General features: G+C 45.3%; 2 protein-coding genes across 8 annotated transcripts in view; one reads left to right on the top strand and one right to left on the bottom strand.

Moving 5' to 3' along the window:
* Window positions 1-16,779, bottom strand: part of LOC135912501 (guanine nucleotide-binding protein G(s) subunit alpha isoforms XLas-like) — a 38,044-nt gene extending 21,265 nt beyond the window's left edge. Inside the window, exons 1-5 of the mRNA XM_065444959.2 lie at window positions 16,646-16,779; window positions 14,763-14,876; window positions 12,702-12,865; window positions 8,663-8,815; window positions 2,735-2,857 (exon numbers count right to left, since the gene is read on the bottom strand). Of these exons, the coding sequence (XP_065301031.2) occupies window positions 2,735-2,857; window positions 8,663-8,815; window positions 12,702-12,865; window positions 14,763-14,876; window positions 16,646-16,738 (647 nt within the window). The 5' untranslated portion in view covers window positions 16,739-16,779. The remainder of the gene's footprint in view (window positions 1-2,734; window positions 2,858-8,662; window positions 8,816-12,701; window positions 12,866-14,762; window positions 14,877-16,645) is intronic.
* LOC135912552 (sperm-specific sodium:proton exchanger-like) overlaps window positions 1-18,774 on the top strand; it is a 270,794-nt gene that overhangs the window by 49,200 nt on the left and 202,820 nt on the right. For 2 of the 7 annotated variants that reach the window (XM_070533984.1, XM_070533981.1), the window contains exon 1: window positions 16,694-16,827. The exons of the other annotated variants lie outside the window; for them this stretch is intronic. In XM_070533984.1, coding sequence (XP_070390085.1) covers window positions 16,741-16,827 — 87 coding nt within the window. In that variant the 5' untranslated portion in view covers window positions 16,694-16,740. Of the gene's footprint in view, window positions 1-16,693; window positions 16,828-18,774 lie in introns of those variants that run through there. 7 annotated transcript variants of the gene reach the window in all.

Here is an 18,774-nt window from a genome sequence, read left to right as displayed (position 1 = left end):
GCATGTCCGTGTCTGCCTTGTATATTTCGACGTATGCGGTACGACATTGTATATGCTCAATCGTTTCCCCTAGCTTGAATGCGACAGCGTCCCATATCTAGATTACCAGCGCTGCTTTTCAATGCCCGCTATGACACATCAGTATCAGGGGGATATAAAAACACCATAACATCGGGCGAGTCCGCGTTTAGTTTAACCGTAAGCATATTACCGTTTGCGGTATGCCGGGTTACAGGATAAATGTGCTACGTCAACCTACGTCAACCTAAAGAAAGTACCGCCACTTTTTGAACTCTGCCGCCGCCGCGCGACCTCCTTGCCTCCACCTCGCCCTTTGCGCATATCCTCGGAGGGAAGCAGTTTCGCGCCCGCTTTTCTGCTCGACGATCGATCTCCTTGCCGTTGCCCTTGGAAACGCGCCGATCTTGCGTTTCACTTGTGTTTTTCTTTTTCGTTGGCTCCATTTTTCTCCTTAGATCGGCTGGCTCAGCGCAGCGAACGTTGAAGGCTGAGTTTATTGCAGTGTTGTGCTAGCACTATGCCGTACTGTAGCGGATATAACTGCAGCAAGAAGCCTGAATATACTTATGCAATTTTCATGATACCACAAGGAAAGCGTGGTGGCTTGCGCAAGAAGCAGTGGCTGCACAACATTGGCCGAAAGAACATTGTTCCGAAAAAGAACGGGATTATTTGCGAGGTAAGGTGCCTTTCTTATAGCTCGTATCGAAGCATCTCCTAGTGCTTCATTTTTTTTTATTCTTCCGGCATGCTCATCAGCGTTTTTGCTGCGACAAAGTGTACGTTGCATAACAATTGGGACTTGTCCTCAGTAGGCCGAATATTGTGCTGGGACTCATCACCTCGCACGTTGTGAACTGTTATTCAGTCGGAAATTATACAGTCACTGTGAACAACTATGTGGGAAGATACAGCCTCTCGACCACACTTTTCGTGATTGCTACGATCCGTTTCCTGCTATACTGAAAATCGAACTAGCGGCTTGTAGGGGAGCTTTTTTACAGCTTACTTCGATGCGTGCGTCAGTCACTTATATACAATGAATGCAGGCCCTGAAAAAGTTAGTAGAAAGTATACCCATGGCATTGCGGGTGATGAGCGCTAGCTAGTCTACATTGCGTTTTTAATGCATAAGCATTCTTTGGCGAGTACCCCAGCCCCGTCAAGCGAAAACTGTAATGTCTTGTATCTGCACAAAAATGCGTAATTTGCCGACTTTAGACATTTAGTAGTTATAATAGTATAATGTAGATGATTAGTAGCTTTATAAGCGATAAAGAACAGCTTAACTCGCCCCCCCCCCCCCAAATTATAAAAGGAGGATACCCTAGAGAGATACATAGGGCTCGTTAGAGAATACATGGGGAAGCTTATGTTAGGGGTGGGCCAATTGAAATTTGGGGGTGGGCCAACTTGAAACGTGAGGGTGGGCCAGCTTATATTTGGGGTTAGGTCAACTTAAACTTGGGTATAAGCCGAGTTGAAATCGGGGGGTGGGCCAACTTGAAATTTGGGAGTATGCCAGCTTATATTTGCGGGTTGGCCAACTTGAAATTTCAGGGTGGGCCAACTAGAAATTTGGACGTGATCCAACTTAAATTTGGAGGTATGCTTACGCGCACATATACAACTCCAGTGGAGTTTCTGCGGTATTCTTTAGTTCTTGAATTTGCTTTGAATTGGGCTGCCACGTTCGCATGGGTGGGTGACGAATACTTGGTTTTCTCATGCATACAGGCAATGTGCAGGCGGTGTTCGCATGATCGCGCACGCTTGGTCACACTAAATTGCGCAAGCGCCCGATGCAGTTAGGGCCCACTGCGCAAAAGCTACTTTCACATTGAGAAAACAAACACATGGACGGACGATGCATTCCCGACTAATTGATTATAAGAAAGCAGGCTGAATATAAGATCTGCGGCACACATGCGCGCACAGGCAAGAAAAGAAAAGCCAAACGCAGATGAATGTGCCACAAGCAATACTAGATCAAATTTACAAAGTAAATAATCTTATCATGTGGAAGAAATAATGTCAGGAGTATAGAACTCTTCTCAGAGTTCCTTTTACATCAGTATGCGCCTTTGATATGCGGCTTTAAGAAACCAGCCTCCTCGTGAACGTTACCTTCGACATTCTCGATGCTGTTATCACCATTTTCAAAATTTTCTGCACCACTGGAGTGCGAAACTGGCCGAAAATCATGCGCCTCCATCGAATGCTGTGGCCCATCCGTGGGAGCCAAGGAGAAAGAGCGTGCCGTGCGCAGCGCACGCAGCTGGCGCGCGAGGAGAATCGAGGAGGAAAGCGCCGCAGGGAGGAGAGTGTCGCTACTTTCAAATTATCACGGGGCTTTACGTCAACAACTCTGGTAGCGACATCTTGGGACGCCGAGTTTAACCAGACAGCCCACAAAGCTAATGCTGCAGTGACTTACAGCATATTCTAACTGCTGGCGTAAAGCGTTGGTAGCGACCTAATCGTCAACGTATACGCCTTTTAAGATATTTATTCGACTAGAACATTCGCGCAGCACAAAAAATTATGCAAACGCGTTGTAGTGCAAAAAAGGTCACAGGATGTCGCCAACAGCTTTCCTATGCCATCCATGGCTGCGGTAACCGATAATCCGATAACGGACAGGCTCCGTCATCTGATCGAACAAACACGTATTTCGGCAAGCTAAACCAGCAGTATCCGCCGTTGCGCTCACTTCAAGGGGGAATCAATTGCATTAAGGGGGCTCTGCCATCCGGAAGGGTCCACCTCCCACTTCTCTTGCTTCTGATGCTGCTCCTTCTCGGTTTGGACGTCGGGGCCCATCCGGTTTTTGCGCCTGCGAAGAGAAGGAACGTTGATCGTGTGTCGACGGTTAACGTCCAAGCACACTAGATAAGCTTTTACAGAGACAACTAGGGAATCTCGCCCGTTCATTGAGCACTCCGATCTTGAGAGTGGAAACAGCTCGCAAATGTGAATTGTGCCACGAGGTTATTGACCGCAGTATTTAAGCCACACTTGCGAGTCGCCATCCATGGCGATTTTCAGGTGGAAGATGGTGCGAGGCAGCCATGACATGCATATCGCGAGTGACTGTTTAAATCGGATAGTTGAGTTGTGTTGATTTAACGTTTGGCGAGAGAACAATGAGTGATGGGAGACGCCTTAGGAGGAGACTCCGGATTGATCTACACCATCTGCAGTTCCTTAACGTGCACGTAAATCGAAGTACCTGAACGTTTTCTCGTTTCCCTATCGAAATGCGGCTGCCACAGTCGGGAATCGCACCCGCGACCTTGAGCTCAGCAACCCAACAGAGTCAAGTCAGAGCGTTGTTCAGCATTGTTCTTCCTTGTCCTGGATTACTTAGCGCCCCGGAAATGTACTTATATATATATATATATACGCCAAGCAGTACTACCCTATTTGCTCGATGAGAAACTCTCAAAACATTCTAAAGCAGAGTCCGTACTGTGCTTTAACTGAGCGCCTGCAGCGAAGCTGAGGGATGTGCGCCGTACCACCCAACCTTGAAGCGCCATCGGGGATGCTCCAGGTGTACAAGCGGGCGCCGTAGATACTGTCACGAGGTTAATACTTATTATTTTGGTTGAAAATGACAAAATCTCAAGAAAATATTTCACCGCTGTGGTTCGTGTCCCTCTCTTCGTCCTGTTGTTTAGGACTGTTTCCTGCTCGTAATCGCGAACCAACCAGCTCAAATACGTACTCTTCCGCAATTATATTTCAGAGCATTTGCCCGATATGTTAGGAACGCAACACTACCCATTTCATAAAATATGTCTGCTCTCGACCTTGATGACAGCCTTTATAAGCGTTCCGGGTACGCTTCAAACGCGGCTCACGAGGCATCCCAAGGGAAAAAACCAGTCAAAAACACAAAGGCAAAGAGGAGAGGTTCACACCACAACGACTCGATGGTTCGATGGTTCACAACACAACAGTCGCTGTGGTGTGAACCTCTCCTCTTGTCCTTTGTGTTTTTGACTGGTTTTTTCGTTCAAGTATGTACCAACTGGCCCAGATTTCAACCCCCAGTCGTTGTGGTGTGAACCTCTCCTCTTGTCCTTTGTGTTTTTGACTGGTTTTTTCGTTCAAGTATGTACCAACTGGCCCAGATTTCAACCCATCCCAAGGGAATTTTTTCTCCCCACTCGCTACAGCAATCTTTCAGGGCACCACGCCAGGTGCACGCTAGAGGTGCAGGCCTGCTTTTCAAGCACAGCCGGCACACAGACGTTCATCGGGTAAAGCCAGGGTAGCTTGCCAGTCACTCTTCAGCTTTAACGAAGTCTGGCGTGAGAGCGCGACACCACGACCGTGGTGTCCACCTGCTCTTCGATTTGCACGCTAGGGCACCGTCCGATTGCAACGTCCAAGCTTGCTTGCTGAAGCGGGATTGGTACCAAAGCAGCGAATGGAGCCTCTAGAATATCTTTAAGGTGCGTGCGAATGTCGATCTATGGGCCTTTTTGCATAAAAACAAAATGCATAAGCCCTCGAGGCGGTTATCACAGTTCAAACCATCGTAGATACTGGATTGGAGCTTCAGAAAACCGCAAAACTGACTGTATTAGCAAGGTCTGAAGTCAGAGCACGCACGGAAGAGTCTTGAGTGTTGTGACAGGCTTCTAATGGCAGTTTTTTTCTTTTTTTTTTTCATCGGTGAAGACAGTTGCCAATAGTTCCCCATTCGCGGCCCGTACCGTCAGCAGCCGGCATTTTCCAACGTTGCCGTTGTCTGCACCTCCGTCAGTTAACGTCTTTGGAACCTCGAGGCTCTTCGCATGGCTCTCCTTATTGTTGCCAACCCGTTCATCTCCAAGGCCAACCTTCTTGTTGAGCCCCTGATATCGTCCATTATCTAGTTTTCTTACCAAGGATTAGCGATCGCTTTGTTATCAACTTTTCAACTGTTAAACACCCGGCCAGTCAAGCAAAATTCATCAGAGGTTATAAGAAGAATGATTTCTCAGTAGTATAAATAGTGAGCTAGCAACGGTTTTGGAAGACTGCATGCCAAGCTTTTACGCTTTTTAGCTTTTATTGTAAAAGAAAATCTGGTTATTGCTTAGCACATATGTTCGTCTGCGGGTAGTCAGTCACATGTGAAGGTCACCTTGGTTTAATATGCCCTCAAAGCGGATTCAAAACCCGACGAAAGAAGAACGTATTTTTTTTTTCGGAAAGCTCACGAATGGTCAGGGTGACTGGACCACTTATCAACAGATCGCCCGCAAATACAAAAATGTAGTTAAGGACTCCAAGCACACTTTCTTTTGCAGTACTCTACCTGATTTCTTAAAGGCAACCCCCAAAAATTCTGGAGTGGTTTGAAGGGCGCGCGCAAAATTATCAAATAACTGGTGACAGTGGCGTTACCATTTCTCGTTCACAATATTGCTGTGTTCAACGAAGTATGTGCAAAAACATTTTTAGATGAGCGTATTGAGTGCCAGCCGTAATTTTGTGATGCGAACTTTCCTACAATGGTTCCAGTAGTAATTGATTACGATTGTGTCGTTAGAATCATTAACAATTTGAAGGTCCCGTCATCATGTGGCGTCAATGGTGTAAACGCATATTTAAAAAGAAAGTACAGTTGTTTACGCGTCCGTTTTCTTGTACAAACGTTTCACCCAGACTTTGAATTCTGGTGTATTGCCTTGTGATTGCAAGCTGGGCAAGGTGGTGCTGTTCAAATCCGGTCATACTCATTCTGCGCTAAATTACAGACCAATATCATTAACTAGTATCCCTAGTAAGATCTCTTACATGTCGTTTATTCTTATCTGGTTAATTTTCCTGAAGCTAATTCTTTCTGTTGCGATAGAAATTGCATGGACACTCCGCGCTAATTTCTGCCGTCGTCGTCATCGTCGTCGTCGTCGTGATGTTCCTCATAAAGTCCAAGGACGATAACATCGTCGCCGCCCGCCGTGGGGCTGTCTCTCAACTTGCTATCGCAATCGCTGCTTCGCCTATCGCGCGAAGCTTCCACTTTTTTCACATCTCATCAGCATGGATTCTGGAAGACATTCTGCTGTGAAACGCAATTAATTAAATTTACTAATGAACTCGTAGTAGTCCTAGACTTGGGATATGATATTTATTGTGCATTCTTAGATTTTTCTAAAGCTTTTGACTTGTTCACCATGAAGCACTTGATCTTAACCTCAGTAAACTAAATCTTGACCCTACAATGTACTTGCATGGATAAAAAACTTCGTTTAACGAACAATAATTTGTAACTGTAATGACTACGATTTTTCTCTCTGTCCATTCAGTAGTACCCCAAAGTTTTATCCTTGGTTCCTTTCTTTTTATGATTTGCGTAAACCATTTACCTGATTTTATAACCCTTTGATTAGGCTTTTTGCAGACGACTGTCGTATTTCACGTGATTTCTTCTTACACTGACACGTCACCCCTACTGTCTTACCTTAACATTACTTCTGGTTGGTGTAACAGAAAATGAAAACGCCCCGAAGTGCAAAGTAATGATAATTTCTCGTAAACGTTCCATCAGCGCTTGAAAGTATAACATTTATGGCTCCGTACTCGAGGAAGTGCCTACCTACATATACTTAGGAGTCCGCAATAACTCTAACCTGTCTTGGCAACCACACATTAATTATGTTGTTAATAATACTAACCACATGCTTGGGTACCTGCGCAGTAACTTTTCAATGGCGCCCTCTTGTCTTGTGAAGGGACTAGTTCGTTCCAAACTAGAATATGTATCAGCTGCGTGAGTCCATTTACTGAAAGTCTTACTGTAGTCGGGTACAACTTGAGAAAGCAGGAGATGTACCACCCAGATGACCGTAGCGCAGCAGCCGAATGCCTCCGCGACTAAAGAAATAGTCCCGCTGACGCGACAAGCGCGGGTTGCGATGTTCTCCATCGGCGGGGTCACCGGCCGTCCGGCTCATGACGTCACTCTAGAGTGCGCGCCCATTGGTGGAGGTTCGTGTACATCCGCCTTTGAGGGGCAAATGCCGCTGCGTCCTAAACTTCTACGCGACTATAACCACCTTGAAGCTGTACAGAATCGTAGCGCAGGAGTAATTTTTTAATTACTCGTCTTTCCAGCGTTTCATCTAAGAAAACAGCGCCACGGCTTCCGTCGCTATCTTCATGTAGGAAAATTGCACATCTCGCCTTATTTCGTAAGATCGATTACCATACCCATCCTTCTAAGTTACTTTCCCATCCTTCACTTATATAATCTTGTATTGATCATATCGTCATAACGTGTTTGTTCTTCGTTGTCATAGTGACCACCACTTTCATCCTTTCATTCTTCAAACTTCTAATGATCAGAACCACTTGCCCACTTACATAGTATCCATTACGGATTCCAGTTATCTCAAAAATGCGCATGTTTACTGATATCCGTACTTGTGTTTTCTTTTTGTATTTAATGTTCCCACTCCCCTTTCTAACGCCCTGCGGGGCCTGAATATGTTAAAATAAATAAATAAATAAATAAATAAATAAATAAATAAATAAATAAATAAATAAATAAATAAATGAGCCTATACTGACATGCCGTGGGGACTTGGCGGTTATATGGCGTTGCACTGCTGAGCCCCCAAGGGCACAGGGTTGCGGTATCAATTCCCGGACATGGCGGCCGCTTTTCGATAGTGCCGAAATGCAAAAACGACCGTGTCCCGTGCATTGAGTGCACGTTAAAGAACCCCAGGCGGCCACAAGAAATGTGGAGTCGCCCACATTGGCGTGCCTCATAATCAGATAGTGGGTTTAGCGCGTAATATCCCAAGATTTGGTTAACTAGATCCAATATTGCAACATTCATATTTGGGGTCTCATATAGAGAACACGATTACGTGTGATCTTAATAGACCGCTGAATTATGAAAAGCTAATCTGCAATGCCCAGTATTTATATGGTATCACATACTATATGCAATCCTGTATGAAATTCCTTGCTGGTCCACGTTATTATATGTAATAATTGTGCACGAAAAATTAGGTGGCACGCTGTGTTATTAAATTTTCTTAGGGTGGCGACGTGTGTTACACATGACTATCTTAAGTGCCTTTGCATTTCTTCGGCAGACAGTCAAGAGGGTAAGTTGCGGACTTCGTCGATATACCTGCAACACCAGATAGTTGTTGACTGCTACGGGAACAAATATTAAGAAAACTTTATTCACACTGCATAATACTAGTTCAAAGATGTCACTACCGTATACGTAGCTTACAAAAGCTCATCTGAGGAGCACGGCAAACGTCGACGACTTTTTTTTTCCCTGAATTTGCGCGGAAGTTCTGCAACTCTCTCGCGTCGTCTGCCTCCGCGTTTTGCGTAGTGGCTTGGCGCTTGTGGTGAAGCGCTTCTCGCTTAGTCACGTGACAAGTTAAGCACCGCGCATAAGACTACCGCAACAGATGAAGTAAACCTTGATTCAATTGGTCGCGTTGATAGCATTTATTATACTCTCAGGGCAGGACGCAGTGAAGAGCGGAATGGTTACATAGGAGAAACATAGGAGAAACATAGTAACACACATGAACACGGTTTGTACACATGGCTTTTTTTTTTCTAACTCATCTTAAACAAGCAATTCAGTTCGTGACAGCGTATTTACTTGTTCAGCGTGACCGTCTCGGCCGTCTCGTCGTTCAGGACGTCCACCGCCTGTGCGAGCCGAGCAAACAGCTTGTCTGTGTCCGGTTTGTCCGACACGCTGGGCACCAGGCTCTGGCTCCGACGGTAGGGTGCAACCTTGGCCTTGGGCTCCCTGCGCACAAAATCCGCCCGGCACTTTGTTCCCCGAGCCTTCGTGACCATGTCCCACGCTGACCACCTTTTACTTCCCATTTACAAAATCTCTGTTAATTTCAGAACCTTGTAGGCACATTACTTCCACCCCCCACCCCCCCCCTTCTTTTTCTTTCCGTTTCTGCCGTTCTACATTCAATTAACGCTGTAACACGAGAACCTTCTGTCCGCTCTCAACGGACCTCGGACACTAAACGTACCGTGCTCTGTGTTACTTCCTTAATAGGCATTTTGATTGGACTAAGTTCTGCTCAATGGGTATTACCTAAAAACCTCTGTTCGTTTATATTGCATTGTCTTTAAACCTGATGTGCTTATTTGCGGGTGCAGGTTTTTCCCCACGTTATATTTATCGTTGGTCTCGTAAGGAAGACGCATGAAGATTAGAAGGTTTCGAGGGCCTAAAGTATTCAAAAGTTCAATTGCAGCTTCTTCATTGCAACAACAACAACAACAACAACAACAACAACGACGACGATGACGACGACGCCGATGACGACAACAAGGACAACGATAATAATAATAATAATAATAATAATAATAATAATAATAATAATAATAATAATAATAATAATAATAATAATAATAATAATAATAATAATAATTGCCATCGCCACCCTCATGTGTATCAGACGATTTTTGTCTATACTGCAGGATTACGGCTTCTTCCAAGGTCTGCAATACTCCCGTCCTTCGCCAATCGAAGCGCAACTTCAGGCATCGCAACTTCCCGATTTCCTCTTAATTCCACAATCCCCTGCTGCCTTCGGTCGCGTTTTTCTTCTTCTTTGGCGCCCACTGTGGTTCCAACAGAGCAACAACTACAAGGGTCTTCCAGCGTTTGTCAGTTTGAGCTGCCGCCCGTATATATACAATGTTTCGGTTCAATCAATATCAGTTTCCGTTTCACCATTAGTTTCGCAGCCGGTCCTTAGCTTCATATCACGTTGCTTCGTTATCCAACAAGTTTCGGCCATGCAGTACGGTCTAGTACCGGGTTAACGTTTAACGGACGCTAACTTGTCGACGTCGTGCTAAGCTTCAAAGCCACCTCGAGCGTAACAGTGCCTACGCGGTAACTGCAGTGCCCACGACGAAAAGAAAGAATTATGAGTTTGGCATAAAATTGAAATAACACCAAATAATAATAACGAATACGCTCCATCCCTGTATTCCCGACTTAGAAAACACGGCGTACCGGTTTAAGAATGAATCGACCCGTATAATGCAATCAAGCATACGGGCGCAGAGACCATTCAGGTAGTCTTTAGGCTATATATAAACAACGGCCGGCATGATGCAGCTATTCGTCTCGCTTGATTTTGCGACTTCCCTATGATTCACAGCTCCCGACCTGCCAATCGCAGTGGCAAAGCAAGTGGGGCCCAGCTCGGACCACTGACGAGGGGCGAAATGGAATAGAGTTGGAGTGGAGTAGTTACATTATCCTACGTTAACACAGGGACACATTGAACTCCTGGACAGCCCCTGAGCGAGAAAAATGAAGGGGAACTGAGGGGCTCTATTTTTCTTTTTTCTTCGTTAGTTGCGGCCACTCAGCAAACATACAAGGAAGCCAGGGAAAGCGCAGTCCTCAGCTTCAGAAAGAAAAATGTCATCCACGCGACGGTATCACGAAGCGACCAAAGGAAACCCGTACGTATATCTCAAAAGAAAGCCTCGCAGTTGAAGAAAAATTCATCCTGGTCAGGGCATCGAACCCGGGACCAGTGTCTTTCCGGGTGGTCGCTCTACCGTCTGAGCTAACCAGGAGGATTGCGCATCGTAGAGCGAGAGCGAATTATTCGACATTTCGAAGGAAGAGGCCACTGAATATAGTTGATCAGTTCTGCGGCATCCCGAAAAGTGGAGATAGTTCATGAAAGAGGGGGTGTAGTGCTACAACGGGGCGGACGAAATTTTTTTTTCCTTTCATGAACCTTCCTCTAACTTGCGGGATTCTTCAGAACAAATTGGCCAGGGAAAAACCTAAGTGTTACTTTTTCATTCAAATGAAAAATAATACTAATAAAGAAGTTGAAAACGTAACTGGACGAAAAGTAAAGTTGACGCACGTGGGAGGCCAATCAATATTTAGACAGTGCGCGTGCGGTGCTGTACTATTAAGCCACACTCGAGAGAGCTATAGCAAAGAACCACAGATCCCACGAAGCCCTGCGATTCATCGAACGTCGAGCTGATTCTCCGATGACACTTAATATACTGCACCCCGCTTTTGCTGTAGCATCCTTGCGTGACATGGCATAAGTGGAAGCACACCAGATTAAAATACAGAAAATAAAAACAAGGAAACCTTGACAGGAAGCTGTAGGGACAATTCGAAGAGCCACAGAAACGAAAATAAAAGACGTAGTGTTAGGATATATAGAAACGCGGTTGTGTGATTGGAAGAATCAAATGTGGGCAGACGAATTTCTGTTAGAGATTTACAGATTTGGCGCTATAAGGAAAGAGAAACGCAGTCGAGGTTGTCAGTGAACTGTAAGTCCCATACACAGCAGGCAATGCTGAGAAGGTAAAGAGAGGGAAAGCTCTTTATAGAGAATACAGAGTGTTTAGCCAACGTATTTTCGCCTGCATGCTACCCTGCTGGGAATGGGACGAAAGAGAGAGAAAAAAAAAGACCCCAGAAGAAGGTGGACAGAAGAAAAAAGAAAGAAAGTGCAGGTCATGTGATGTTATCAGCAGTAAGGTAAGTGTCGCATTGGACACTTTGAGTCATAGTTTAGACACCAAACCAAATGGCTCAATACATAAAAACAAGAAGTCCAGTGTTTTGCTCTGTTCTCATGGGCAAAACCAGGACCCTAGCATACGTGTCAATGTCAAGGGGCCTTGGTCGAGATTTTCCATTCTCATTTTATATCCATGTCGCTCGCCTCTGTAAGCTGGACACTCGAGCAAGATGTTCTCTAAAGGTTCCACAGCGCCCCAGGGAATTTGTGGTCTGGCCATTGCGTAAAAAAGAAGATTGTTCGTGTATGCAACGTTCATTCGAAGCCCGCGGAGCGTCTCCAGATGCCATGGTGGACATTGTGGTAACTTCGATTGGAGTTTTGGATTGATGTTGAACAATAAACTTGTAATTGTTTGAAGGCGATGAAGACCACCTTCTCCCATTGGCAGCCGAACGATTGTGCATCACGTATGAAATAAGTATATCCGTATGCGTCATGTCATTTTGATGTAACGTCAGTTCTCATAATCTTGTGCGGTAAAATATGACGTAATCATAAGTATGACGTACATGACGGAAGGCGTCGCAGGTCTGACATCGCCACCAAAAGAGCGGAGTGATGCGTCGCGACAGCCCACCACTCGCGCTCGCGGCACTTCGCGTACCGGTAGCACAAAGGCGCGCAAGTGGCACGTGATTTTGCGTAACTTTACATCCACAACAGAGAGATGAAAGCAACGGAAAGACATGGAGGTTAACGAAAGGACATCTCTGGTTGAGTAACCTGCACTGGGGAAGGATAAAAGATTGGTATCAAATAACGAGAGAGTTTTATCTGTCATGTGACGTATAGTCACATTCTAGAAAGAGTCCCACGCTAAAAAAAAAAAGAAGTATAACCGCACTGCAAATCGCAAGGAGTGAGACTTCTATGAAGGCACTATGCTTGCGTACAGCTTCCACAGCGTGCCTGCTAAGCACGCAATTCGGAGGCATGCAACGGCTTCGATTGACGCAGGACAGAAGGATATTTGGAGTCATCCTGGGGGAGTCAGTGACCCCGTGTAACGACTGACACGGTGAGCGCATTCGTTACGTAACGTAGCGCGTGTCCGTCGGTATATGCAACACTGTGAGACGCGCTCACTGCGAGACGCGCTCCTCGATGAGCGTCCGGTCGAGCTCGCTCTCGTGGACGCAGCTGAGCACCTTGTCGACCGTAAGCACGAACAGGACGGCCACCAGGCTCTTGGGCATGAAGATGGCCAGCACGTACGTCATGCACGTCAGGGAGAAGTACAGCGCGCGCACCTGCGCGTGGACGACGTCACACGTGGCGAATTCGTGTAGATATATCGATATACACAGCAGGCATAGCTAGGCGTAGTTTGCGATATTCGGACAGGCTGCATATCACAAGGTGACACAGAATTTTTTTTATGCGAAGCATATTACGAGAGCTCAACCCAGCTCCTCAGGCGCGGCGGTGTCGCCTTCAATGACCTTTGACCCCATGCCATACCACGTGACACCGTGACGTCACGACAGAGGAGAAACGGGGCTCCAACTCGCGCCGTCGCTCGCGGCGTCGCTCAACTCTCGCAAGATGGGCTGGGTGGGAATCGAACCAGGGTCTCCGGAGTGTGAGACGGAGACGCTACCACTGAGCCACGAGTACGATGCTTAAACGCGGTACAAAAGCGACTCTAGTGAATGCGGTGTTGCCTTAGAAACGAGCTGTTTCTAAGGCTCAGGCGTGCGTCGCTTGCTCAGGCGCACATTTCGTTGCCGCGCCGAACGCTGCGTTGCTCGACGCTCACCGCGTCCAATGCGGGGCGCGTAGTCGCTGGCGGGTCGACGGGAACGCTGTCGCGTTCCACTCTTGAAGGCGAATCAGAGTAACGCATGAGTTGTTTCTTCATCTAGCCGAACCAAATATAGCCAAGCAACAGCAGTTCACCAGGCTAAACAGTGGTTCAACAACTAAAATAAAGGCTAGTATGCTTCGCATCCTGGGCTTAACCTTAGCTAAGCCGCAGCCATTTTTTATAATTGCCTGTGGCAGACAGCGTAATGTTGCTGTTCGTGAGCTTGACTTACTCGAAGCTGCGGGCATTATTCCCACGAGAGATTGAAATTCGTAATCAATGATTTAAAAAAGAATTCACTAATTAACATCCTTGTTATTTAGTTACTTACCGGGCGCATATTGGAATTTGTGAATTGTAGGCGGCAAGTTTGATAGGCATCGACACTTGGAACGAATTCTAGGGATCGCACGGTTTTCGAGACATGCGCCGCGAAACTTACGGTGAAAACATGCACTATCGTTCTATAGTTGCTTTTTCTACAATCGCCTTCCTGAGCATTGAAGCGCTTGAGTGACTGAAACGCCCCTGCATTTCGTCGCACGCTTTGGCAACGAATACTTCAAAACTGGTTTATTCCTGAAAATTCGTTCCAAGTGGATACATTCTGTGGACTTGCCAGCTACAATTCGTAAATTGAAATGTATGCCGTACATTACTTCATTAAGAAGTTGATTACTGTATTTTGGGACTTAGTTAAATATGGTTTTAGATTTCTCGTGCAAATAATGTGTGCTGCTTTCAGTAATCCACCTCAATGACTATAGTATTGTGATATATGCCACAGGCACCGTTTTAAAATTTCTGCATGATCTGAAGAGAAACACCCGGTATAGAAGGGGATGCACCGATGTTATCGTATCAGCCACGTCGTCCTACAGTTAGCACGATTAAAACCTGCGTTCTATCTCAAACCTCTTATGCAGCATTGTGCAACCCGCGGATAGAGCCACATTATATGGCACGCGTGAAACCACGTGGAACTCTCTATTACGTCGCTTTTCCGTTATTTTTATGTCGACAAAGGGGTATATTATGAATAGATCGGCGTTAACTACAGGGCCGGCCTGAAGTTTAGCGGAACGCTACTGGCACACGTAGCATCCAAGTGCCAGAGAGACAGGGAACTGCACCGCGCCCAAAGTTTCGTTTGCTTCCCGGAGCTTGAAAACTACGTAATGCGTAAGATGGCAGGCCACCATACAAACCAATGTTCCTATACAAGTTTCCCTGCTCTACTCCAGTTATAACGCCAAAGTGAGAAGTACCAGGCGCTGCTTATCGGCGCCGTATGGTTGAAGGTGCACTGCCTATAGTCTGCAAGCGCACTTTGGACGCACCTGCAGGCCGTACTTGCTGCAGAGCAGGTAGCTGAACCTCTGCAGTAGGCTGCCACTGCTGGAGTGGCCCGCCGTCACCAGGGCTAGAAAGGCGACCACCTCGAGGGAGTTCATCTGTGGGGAAAATGTCGCGGTGTCGAGGCAAGATCACAGACAGGCGCGACAGATGGACGGACGGACTGACGGACGGACGGACGGACAGTTCAAACTCCGGTTCAAGCCCTAGTTCAAAGTCATGGGACCAACGGACGGACACCAACGGTATGTCTGTTGGCATACAAAACACTCGTCCGCTCCGTTTTAGAATACGCTGTAATAATATGGGACCCGTTCACTAATTGCGATATTGGAAGGCTAGAAATCTTACAAAAAAAGAAAGCAGTTCGATTCGTCTACAATGCATATGGGCGCATTTCACTTACTAACCTCTTATCCCGAAGCAGTCTGCCTTCTATAACTGATAGAAGTCGTATATGTAGTTCAAAATTCTTTTTCCTGCTAATAAATGGTCGCTACAACATCCACACGTCTCACCTTCCCACCTATACAACAGGGTACGCCACCAGACACAGACATTCAATAGCTGTAACTCCAGTTACTACTCGTGTCTACTGCTTCAAGTATTCCTTTCTTCCTAGAACCATAGTAGATTGGAATAAGCTGGCCGATTAAACTAACACAGGACTCATTATATTCGAAACGTATATGAAGAAAAGCATATTGCGCTTGTTGGGATTGTATGTGGTATCACGTTTGACTGTGTGACTTGAAAACCGCTGCACCAACGTTGCTTGGACTTGTTTTTGTCGATAGTGTTTTTTTTTTCTTAAACGCCATGAAGAAACTTTGGAGTTTTCACCCTTTTTGTATTGATTCTGTTTTGTGTACTTACTCGTGTACCAAGCTGCTAAGATGTTGTATAGTATGGCAGATTTTAGATTAGATTAGATAGATAGATAGATAGATAGATAGATAGATAGATAGATAGATAGATAGATAGATAGATAGATAGATAGATAGATAGATAGATAGATAGATAGATAGATAGATAGATAGATGGATGGATGGATGGATGGATGGATGGATGGATGGATGGATGGATGGATGGATGGATGGATGGATGGATGGATGGATGGATGGATGGATGGATGGATGGATGGATGGATGGATGGATGGATGGATGGATGGATGGATAGATAGATAGATAGATAGATAGATAGATAGATAGATAGATAGATAGATAGATAGATAGATAGATAGATAGATAGATAGATAGATAGATAGATAGATAGATAGATAGATAGATAGATAGATAGATAGATAGATAGATAGATAGATAGATAGATAGATAGATAGATAGATAGATAGATAGATAGATAGATAGATAGATAGATAGATAGATAGATAGATAGATAGATAGATAGATAGATAGATAGATAGATAGATAGATAGATAGATAGATAGATAGATAGATAGATAGATAGATAGATAGATAGATAGATAGATAGATAGATAGATAGATAGATAGATAGATAGATAGATAGATAGAACAATGCCCCGTGGGCCCCAAGGCATTGAAGTAGTTATTGGAAATGCAAAAACGCTCGTCTCCCGTGCATTGGGGGCACATTAAAGAAGCCCGCGTGTTGAAAATTAATCCAGAGTCCCCACTAAGGCGTGCCTCACACTCAGATCGCGGCTTTGGCACGTAAAATCTCACAATTAAATTTTTTTAAAAGTAATTATTGCGCTGTTTGCGAGAAATTCAGGAAAGCTGGGTCACGCGCATACCGTATCCACCAAGCGTTATTTAATCGCATAACTACAGGGCCGTTGGCGACGGTGGTGAAGAAAGCGTGGCCGGTGTGTAGTACTACGTGTACCTGGAAGAAGCACGCGGCCGTGTCGTCCGGGCTCATGATCTGCAGCGCCGGCAGGGTGAGCACGGGCGCGAGGGCGGCCACGCAGCGGGGCATCGATGACGTCAGCCACCAGCACAGAGGCAGCAGCACCGAGTACAGGCACAGGCTTACCTGCCGGGTTCAAGTGCGAGGCACCGAAGAAAGTAAGTTCGTGCTCGGATTCGTGTCGCGGCATAGTCAAATAAGAAGGAAAAGAGAAAAACAAAGTGACAGTTTCGTCGAACGATATATATATATATATATATATATATATATATATATATATATATATATATATATATATACACTCTGCAATTACCGTCTGCGTTATTTCTGGTTTAGTTCTATAAATGACAGCTTTAGGAAAATGACAAACGTTGTATATTTAATGTATCGGCTGTATCACCACCCGATGTGGTATGTATTCCAGTGGCCATTGCGTTGTGTTGATACGCTCGAGTTTCGCTGATTTGACCCCCCCGCCCCCGGCTGCAGCGGCCGCATCTCGACGGAGCCGAAATGCGAGAACTCGCGTATACTTAAATTAGGTGCACGTTAAAGAACCACAGGTGGTAAAAAAAAATCAAGCCGGAGTCCTCCATTACGACATGCCTCATAACCGTATATGGTGGTCTCTGTCTTGTAAAATCCCGGTATTTCACTTATTTTTTATTATTAAAGAATGTTCATATAACCACAGCACCCGCGGGCAGGAGCAAGATCTCGTTACTCACTCATAAAACACCGCGCCGAGCGAGTAACCTAGTCTACGCAGCTTTTGAAATGAAGCACGATCCTCATTCACAAAATTTTGCGTCGGCTAAGTTGCATTGTAATTGAAAACAAATTTTCAATTTCGCCAACAAGTCTGGTCACGTTGTGCTTCATATAGAAATCCTTTTCTTGCCAGAAAAATCTGATTTTTTCAGTTATAAGCGGTTTATGTCGAACATTACTTACACTATGTTCTATCATGATTCGCAACCGTCAAGTGTGTTTTAAACTTTATTATTGCAAGTAAATCTCGAGATTTACTTGCAATAATGATCAATTGATACTTGCAATACTTGATACAATAATGATACTTGCAATGATCATTACCACTTTCTAATGTAAAAATATTTGTTTCTTTAGGTTAGCGATAGGGTTATTTCTGTTAAACGCACTTTTAGACTACCGGAGACCACTAGGAAGACATCACCTCATCAGCGTAGAAAAAAAAGAAAATGTTATAGAAAGAGAAAAAGCAGAGCGTTTACGAGCATTTATTGAGCATTTGTACGTCTACCATTCCCCCTCCCCACCTCTTTATTCCCTAGTGTGTTTATGCTCCAGCTACTGGTTTGGTCAAGTACCAGGCAGTCTGAACTCCTCAACTTTCTTGTTTTAGTTTTGAATGCTTACGTTTTTAATGTTTTAGTTGTATGCGCTTACTTACAGAACGAGGTATACTGAAAACGGTAATCTAAGCAAAGGTTGTCGCCTGTGTTTACAGCGTTAATTCTCATCCCTGGACCAACCTCGCCCAGAAAATGTGCTCGCTACCCTCAGCATGAGCAAATAAAGAAAAGGTTTCGGTGAGACACCTGAGCAAAGCACAGGTGAGCTGGGCAAGCGCGGTCTCCGGCACTGCTACTCAATCGCCTAAAGTTAAAGGGTCCGCCCTAGAACAGGAAATGACACAGATTAGAAACATGTTAGAACAGATTACCCGAGAGAATGCATTGCTTAAAGATGAGATCAAGCAGCTTAGGGCAGAAAACGCGAAGCTTCAGCAAGAAAAGAATGGCAACGCACCCTCCGCCAGTACGACGTCGACGCGGAGTCGGGCTCCAACGCCCGTTCCCACGCAAGCGAACGGAGAAGCTCCACCACACAAAAGGAGGGCGCGAGAAACGGCTGAAGAAAAGAGCGTCTTTGCAATCGGCGAGGTTATGGGAACGTTTAAAGGAATGTTCGATGGGTTACAGCAACAAATCACAAACATGTATGTAGAGATTAAACAACGATTCGATGGATTAGAGAATAGAGTATCGGCACTAGAAAGCACACCAAAGGATATTAGGCCAGCAGGCGCAGGACCGGTTAAAAGCAAGCCGTATAGCAGGCCG

Source organism: Dermacentor albipictus, chromosome 2 (assembly GCF_038994185.2).
Source record: "Dermacentor albipictus isolate Rhodes 1998 colony chromosome 2, USDA_Dalb.pri_finalv2, whole genome shotgun sequence".
Classification (NCBI taxonomy): domain Eukaryota; kingdom Metazoa; phylum Arthropoda; class Arachnida; order Ixodida; family Ixodidae; genus Dermacentor; species Dermacentor albipictus.
Note: the sequence above shows the minus strand (reverse complement) of the source record. Positions and strands in the feature narration are given on the sequence as shown.